This window comes from Phaseolus vulgaris, chromosome 10 (genome assembly GCF_051622355.1).
Source record: "Phaseolus vulgaris cultivar YP4 chromosome 10, ASM5162235v1, whole genome shotgun sequence".
NCBI classification, from domain to species: domain Eukaryota; kingdom Viridiplantae; phylum Streptophyta; class Magnoliopsida; order Fabales; family Fabaceae; genus Phaseolus; species Phaseolus vulgaris.
In genome coordinates, this window is record NC_143507.1 from 15079129 (window position 1) to 15087525 (window position 8397).

Sequence of the window (8397 nt, forward strand, 5' to 3'; positions counted from 1 at the left end):
CACTTGGGGGAAAATAAAACAATTTAAAGCCCGAAATACACTTAATAACAATGGTAGTCTTTCAATCACATTTACACTTGGGTTGTTAAGTGATTTGGTCCAAAGAAGATAGTTTTATTCACACTTATTAACTTTAATTATAAATTATTATAATGTAATAATAAATAAATTTATTGTTTTAATCAATATTCTTCTAACTGAATCACGAGGGCCCATGCGTGTAGAGTGGATGACGCGTTCAAGCATAACACAAAGTGTAGAGCCACTGGAAAGATATGACTTATAAGGGCCGTGTTCCAGGGGTAGGCTGCATGCATGGCACGTGAAAAGCTAGGGCACTCCCAGAGGCGGGCGACTCCAAAGATCAGGTGCACGAGGAGGCATCCAGGTGAACACCCACCAGAGGTCGAACTCCAGTTAGGGACTCCACGCGCTAGGTTATCCTAAGAGTAAGGTAACAACTGTGTTGGGCCCATCCCATCAGAAAAAGCCCATTTCGGGTAAAGAGGAAACCCTAGTTTCAGTCTATAAATAGCAAGGTAACGAACTTGGCAAAGATTGTGCCGCTAAACACACATACAGTAATAGTTACACAGTTTTTCAGTGTTTCCTAGCCCTAGTGCTGACTTGAGCATCGGAGTGCAAACGGCCGCTAGGGCATCCTTTGTCTTTGTGTTTTCAGGTGTTCATCACAGGAAAGGCACACGCGAATGCAAGGGCTCTGAGCGTGAAAGTGGCGTAGGCGCACGAAGGCGTTTCGGGTCAACCGGCAAGAACATTTGGCGCCCACCGTGGGGCATGATACAAAACACTGTCCCACCAGCAAGAACCAGGGAAACCCAAGAGATGAGAAGTACAAGGCAAGGGCTTGTTGCACCAAACGGGGGTGAGACCCTCACCCTGCAACAGGTTATGGGGTTGATGCGAACCCTTCAGGAAGAGATGGCTGCGTTGAGAGCAAACCAAGAGCACATCCAAGCTGACTTGGTAGCGTCGCAAGCTACGAGCGAAGAACTGCGTCGTTCAAACGAGGAACTGCGCAGAGACCTGCAAACCCACGCGGCTGAACGTGAGGGTGCAGATCAGAAGCCTGGACTCCACCCAGAGAGTTCCCAAGACCATTCTTGCCAGATATCGTGGATGCAGTGATACCAGCCACGCTCGTAGGGCCCAAGGTGACCTTCACCGGGGTGGAAGACCCGGAGGCCCACCTTATGGCCTTCCATACACAGATGATGCTGGTTGGGGGCTCCGATGCGGTGCGATGCAAGTTGTTCATGAGCACTTTGGCAGGAACAGCGATGGACTGGTTCATCAGCCTCCCTGATGGCCATGTGACGTCATTCCCGCACTCACAAAGCTGTTCAGGGCGCAATACATCATGAATCGAGCTCCCCGCTAGTCTTCTATGACCTCTTTGATGTAAGACAGTATCAAGGGGAGTCTTTGAAGGAGTTCCTCCACCATTTCGGAGCGCAAGTGGTGAGGTTGAACCTCACAGAAGAAAAGATGATGGTGCACGCGTTTAGGAAGGGCATCGTGTCGGGACCCTTCAACGTGTCACTCATCCAGAACCACCCCAAGACCTTCGCCGAGATAAAGCGCCACGTGATGGCCCATATTGCGGCAGAGGAAGAAGTTGGTGAAAAGCGCACATGCGTGGTCCCCACGCGGCCGCGCGCGACAGGTCATCATCAAACCCTAAGGGTGCACGAGGCAATGACAGAGATGAAGACCCCCATGAAGCAGCAACCCTATCAGCCAAGAAAGCCAAATACAAGGGGGCGCGGGAGAGATAACGTGCCGCCAAGGCACGACTTTGTGGTGGAATTGAACGAACTGATCGCTATCCCAAACATAGTTGAGAGGCTGAAGGTACCTCCCAAGACCGACAAGAGGCTTGGGCCCAACAAGAACGCCTGGTGTGAGTTCCACCAAGCATTCGGCCACCCCATACGCAATTTCTTAGCGTTGGAACACCAGCTAGACGAATTGGTAAAGAACGGTCTCCTAAGAGATTATTTGCAAGAAAAACAGGGGACCGAGGACTCGACGGCAACAGGGGGTGGCCCAGGGCATGAAGTCCCCGTGCACGGTGAGGTCCACACCATTACAAGAGAGTTCTCAGGAGGAGGCTGTACCGCTTCTCAGCGAAGGAGATACGCACGAACAATGATGTCGGTGGAAGCACATAGGACCAACGACGCCTTCGACGTTGAGCTGGTCTTTACCAAGGCCGACCTAGAGGACGTTGTTCCCCGTGACAATGATCCAGTGGTAATCTCAGCGGTAACCGCAGGGAGGAAGGTGCACCGTGTGCTGGTAGATCAGGGAAGCTCGGCAGACGTAATGTTCTGGATGACTTTCAACAAACTGCAATTATCCCCCGACATGCTAAGGCCCTATGGCGGTTGTCTCTACGGTTTCGTAGGAGACCAGGTAGAGGTGCGGAGATACTTGGAGTTAGGGACCACCTTCACGAATGGCACCGCGTCACGAACGGAGAGCATCAGGTACCTTGTCGTCAAAGTCTTCTCTGCTTATAATATGTTGTTGGGTAGACCAACGCTGAATAGGTTAGGGGCGATACCATCAACAAGGCACATGAAGATGAAGCTACCGGACCTGACAGGAAAAGTGATTACCATCAAATCATATCAGAAGAAGGCCAAGCGATGCTACGAGAACAACCTCAAAACACGGCGAGGGGTATCTATGGTTACCAATGGACTACCGTACACTGAGGAGGTCCACCTGCCCAAGGTCAGTCGCTCCAAACCCGACGAGACCGTAGCAGAAATCGCCCGCAGGACCAAATCTGATTCGTTTGGCAACTCTGGGAAAAGAGAGACTGGAGAGAAAGTCTCCAACCTAAGCAACATTCCCGGCCAAACGGGGCAAACCCCAGTTGAGAAGATCTTAGAGTCCAGAACCGGGGTACCCAGTGATGATCGACTAGGCGATCGACTCGGCCCCCAAACAGAAACATGATCAGTTACAAGGTCTTACACACAGGGGAAGCAGAGTATGCTAAGAGCCTGGAGAAAAACACCAGGTACCAAGGAATGTAGCCCCATTAGTTTCACGCCCGGTCCCTCCCGTGTGGACCAATTCTCTCCGAAGAACAAAGATCCTTGGGACGAAGCATGCAGGTTTAAGGCGCTGAAGCAGGCTCGGTTCCTTGCACATGGAACACAACCGACTCCAAGTTTTATTTCAGTTAAGCAGGAATATTGTACGTGGTATTAAAGGACATTTTTTTTCCCTTACAAGGGTTTTTTAATGAGGTCACCAGATAAGTACGATTGAAATATTTTCTCGAGTTATGTACAATTCAGTTAAGAACTTGTTTCCCTTGCGTTAGAAGCCTCGGGGGCGGAAAGGTTGGTTCATAGGGAACACCTCCCCTCTCGAGTGAAAACGCCAAGGCTGAACGAAATAGTTCGCCAGATAAATCCTCCTCGCCCTTGAGCAAAGCTGAGGTCAGTTAAGCATTTGTTTTCCTCACGTTAGAAGCCCCGTGGGCAGAAAGGTAGGTTCGTAGAGAACACCTCCCCTCTCGAGTGAAAGCGCTAAGGTTAAACGGAATAGTTATTAGTTAAATCCTCCTCGCCCTCGAGCAAAGCTGAGGTTAGTTAAATCCTCCTCACCCTCGAGCGAAGCTGAGGTCATTTAATAGTTATCACTTAAATCCTCCTCACCCTCGAGCGAAGCGAGGTTAGTTAATAGTTACAGTTAAATCCTCCTCGCCCTCGAGCGAAACTGAGGTCAGTTAAGAATTAATTTTCCTTGCGTTAGAAGCCTTGTGAGCAGAGAGGTAGGTTCGAGAGAGAACACCTCCCCTCGTGAGTGAAAGCGCCAAGTAAAAACGAAATAATTCGCCAGATAAATCCTCCACGCCTTTGAGTGAAGCTGAGGTCAGTTGAGAGTTTGTTTCCCTTGCGAAGAACGCCAAGGAGGAACAACCCAGTTCACAATTAAAAACTCTCCTCATGATGAGGGGAACATGCAACAGAATGCTAGAAGAAATGTCTTGGCGCCAGGCACCATGACACAACAGTTATGTAAGTCAAAAAGCAGTTTGCAATTTAGAAAGTGTTCGAAAAGTAAAGTTGCAGACAGATAATAAAGAGTTTGTGTCTCAACCAAATACAAATGAAGGAAGCACCATGGGACGATCTACCCGTTTTCGACACGGTTCGATACAGTGAAGGGCGTAATATCCATTCCAGGGTGTGCATAAGCAACTTGAGAAAGAGCGTCTCTGAATCCCTCGTCGTAAGCGTCGAGAACGTCTCTGATCAGTTCAACCTCAGCTTCTTCAAACCTTTTGGCTTGTTGATGAAATTCGGCCTTCACTCGACCCAGCTGCGCTTCGCGACTGATGGACCTTTGTTCAAGGCCCATAATGATGAGAATCCAATAAAGGAGGCTTTTATTAATGAAGGAAGAGGGCATTCACCCTCACATTTGAAGTTCTTCCTTCTAGTCTTCTCAAAATATAAAGAAGACATAAAATAAAGAGAGGATCAAGCCTAAAGCCAAAAGAAGTCTACAAGCTTTCAAGAATGGACTTCAATTAAATATCTCTCTTTATAGTTTCTTTTAAATTGTAAATAATATAGAATAGTGTTTAGAAAGATGCTTATAGGGAAACATTAGACACCTCTTTTGTAAAAACATCTCTAGGCTTTAGTTTAGAAAATTCTAGAAGCTTGGGGAGTGAGCTTAGTAAGGGGGCGTAAGCTTAGGAGCATTTTGGGTAGCTTAGGGAATGAGCTATGTAAATGACCAGCCCTTGCTCCTATAAAAGGAGGGCTTAGGTCCTTCATAATGCAGATTTGGAATTTGTAGTAAAGAAACTCTCCCAATTTGGTGATTGAGTGAGTGAGATTTGATTTATCCTCTTCCTAGTCTCATCTTGAGAGCCTTGGTTCCCTCAAGTGGCGGCAATTCACACTTATCTTGGAGCAATCACACTTCAAGTGGCGTTTTCATCAATCAAGTTCTTCATCCACATAAGTTTCCTCTCTTCTCCCTTTAGTTCTTCCATTTTCCATGTCCATATGAACTCTAAAACAAGTGTAGTTTCTTTTATTCGGTTCATCTTCCTTTTCTTGCATTTTTGTTCGGTTCTTTTCAATTTCTTACTGTTTTGATTCAGTTCAGTAGCTCCTTTTCATGTTTTGTTCGGTTCAATTGCTTTCTTTAGAGTTTCAATCGGTTCATTTACTTTCTTGTTCAATTTAATCGGTTCAATTGGCAAGAAATGGGTCTTCCATGTGAGTTTGGTGTTTGGTGCAAGTTTTGGTGAGTTCTTAAAACATAGAACATTGATCCATTTCTATTAAAAGTGCCTATTCATTCTCCAACTCAAGTTGATTCCATAAAATGTCAAAGAATCATCTATATCTTGCTATTGGAATCATATCACATAATGTTGGACTTAGCCTCCTCATCAACCTCTTTCAGCTTGAAGACCCGAACCCGCAGGGACAGAAGTCTCGCCTCCAGTGCAGTAACCTCTTAGCACTTGGCATGGAGTAGTTTTGAGAGATGAACCAACTCCTCTCTTAGAGTAGCCTCACGGGCAGCAAACGAGCGAGCTAGTGAGGAGTCCCCCGATTCAGCCCTGGATAGTAGAGCGTGGAACTAAGGGAGAAAGGCCCCGAAGTTGAAGCCTAGTTTCTCCCTCGTAGCGGCCTCGTCCAAGTCCGCAGTCACACCTTGTTGGAAGCCCTTGACAGCGTGTTGTAGGACAAGGGGCAGCTCAGGGACAGGAGGAGAAGAAGTGTCAGCTCCACCAAGGTCAGGGGGAAGGGGAAGTGCATTCGCACGATTCTAGGGTGAAGCGGAGTGACCGGTAGAGGAAGAATGTTAGAGCATCACCAGCGTAGGCTTGGGTCTTTTGCAGGTTGGCCCCTTGGAAGAATCCTCGTCTGATTCAATCACCACCGCTTTGCCCTTGCAAGGGAGTGGAGTGGGAGACGATTGGACGACGACGAGAGGAACCGAAACTCCAGGGTCGGAAAGAGTGGGCGAAGGCGCGGCGGTGGCAAAGGCGCGGGCGCGTTGGCGAGAGGTGTCCACCTCCCTGGAAATCCCATGGAGACAAGTCAGGATGTCAGTTAGCCTACGCCATTTTTCTTCACTCAGAACCATAGCTGCGTACACATTTCAGAAGAAATACAGAGATAAAGCATACGAAGGTGCGGAAGTAGAACACGCAAACGCGACGTTACAAGAATTAGCACCTCCCAGTGTTTAGGGTTTCTTGAATTAAAGGAAACCCAGAAACAGAGGGTAACCGATACAGGGCTTAAGTAACGCAGATTGTTATCCAGAATCATAATCAATAAACAAGTACAAACGAAAGTCAGAGTTCATACCTACGATTAGATAGCGAGAGAATGCAGAAATACGTAGAGGAAACACGAGAATGCTTGAGGAAGAAGGCGAAGCAATCAAAGGCTTTCAGAGGACGATGGAACAAGTGATTGGACGCGCGCGTTTTTCAAGGTTTAAAAACAAACAAAGAAGCGTAAGCAACGTTAAGCCCTAGCCGTTGATCAAAAATACGTGTGCACATATAAGACAGGCCCAGAAAGGCATCACTTTGGCGCAATATTTACGTCCTGTCACACAGAGCCACGTAGGTCACCCAGGGCAAGGACTTAGCCTCTTCGCTGAACTAGTTACAGCTCGAGACTGGGGGGCTTGTGTACCGACCAGTCCCCGAGCGTTGACTGACCACTGAGAATGTTGGTGCCATGAAAGCGGGTCACACGAAGGGCGTGGGCCAGTACTAGCAAAGCACGTGCGCCAAAGAGCCAACAGTGGTCAGACATCAGACATCAGTCATCAGGATGTACCGACGTGCCACTAGACAATGTGGAGAGATCGGACATCGGAAACCCAAACAATAGAGCTGAGCCATGAGAAGTGGATGCCAGATCACACACCAGTTATCAGTAAGGGAGAAGCCTAGATCACGAGGGCCCATGCGTGTAGAGTGGATGACGCGTTCAGGCGTAACACAAAGTGTAGATCCATTGGAAAGATATGACTCATAAGGGTCGTGTTCCAGGGGTAACCTGCATGCATGACACGTGAACAGCTAGGGCACTTCTAGAGGCGGGCGACCCCAAAGTTCAGGTGCACGAGGAGGCATCCAGGTGATCACCCGCCAGAGGTCGCACTCCAGTTAGGGACCCCATGCGCTAGGTTATCCTAAGAGTAAGATAACAACAGTGTTGGGCCCGCCCCATCAGAAAAAGCCTATTTCGCGTAAAGAGGAAACCCTAGTTTCAGTCTATAAATAGCAAGGTAACGAACTTGGCAAAGAGACTCTCTTGCGCTGCTAAACACACACAGTAATAGTTACACAGTTTTTCGGTGTTTCCTAGCCCTAGTACTGACTTGAGCGTCGGAGTGCAAACGGCCGCTAGGGTGCCCTTTGTCTTTGTGTTTTCAGGTGTTCATCACAGGAAAGGCACACACGAACACAAGGGCTCTGAGCGTGAAAGTGACGTAGGCGCACGAAGGCGTTTCGGGTCAACCGGCAGGAACATTTAATAATTTGAAACAGGAAAGGAAACATCTGATAAATGAAAAACAATATCATAAGGCAGATTTTAATTCAATTTTGTTCAAGGAAAAGAAGATTATAAATGAGACTTCAGAGGAACAAAGAGGAAACTTTTTGGATCGCATTTTGGAGGAGCAAACACATTCTAGACCTAGTTTTCTTTTGTTCTTTGCAATTCTTTTGTTTTGCCTCCGCATGGAAGGCTAAACCTTTTTGGTTGATTTCTTTGTAATTCCCCATTGAGTTATGAGGTTTTGATCAATACAATTTTCATTTTTCATTCTTTATAGTAGTTGTTTTAATATTCTAATCTTCTGGAAAACTGGTTTTTATGAGAGGTTATGCTTGAATGCATGATTGAGAGTCTTCCTTATCTTAAACTTTGGTTTCTTAGTTAGTTCACAATGTTCTAATTAATTTCTTGGGTGCATGATAAAATTGAGAGTAGATAAGCATTCCCAAGGAGTATACACATGGAACAAATTGGGTATTGATAAAACCACGAAACACATGCTTTACTAGTGAGTTTCAGTTGAATAAGATTGGCGCATGTTCAATCTGGTTTAGCTCTATTGGAGGATTGAAAAGGAATTAGTCTTTAGAGAACCTGTGAAGAATTAAATGGTGGAAGAACTTGGGGATCAAAAGCTTTTTATTTGCCATTTTAATCTCTTTTATATTTTGTGCACAACACTCTCAACCCTTTTTTATCTTTATTGTTATCGTTGACTTTTCTTGCTTGTCGATAGATTCTAAACACTGATGTACTGATTTCACTATTGGATTTGTTGAGAAACGACTTGGTGCCA

The 8397-nt window shown here is 46.6% G+C and overlaps 1 protein-coding gene across 1 annotated transcript; it reads left to right on the forward strand.

The window, feature by feature from the left end:
* Positions 1-1512: 1512 nt before the first annotated feature.
* Positions 1513-2991, forward strand: LOC137814925 (uncharacterized). Its single transcript, XM_090296076.1, has 2 exons — positions 1513-2314; positions 2432-2991. Exons 1-2 carry the CDS (start codon positions 1513-1515, stop codon positions 2989-2991), a joined length of 1362 nt encoding a protein of 453 aa, XP_090152202.1.
* Positions 2992-8397: the final 5406 nt, after the last annotated feature.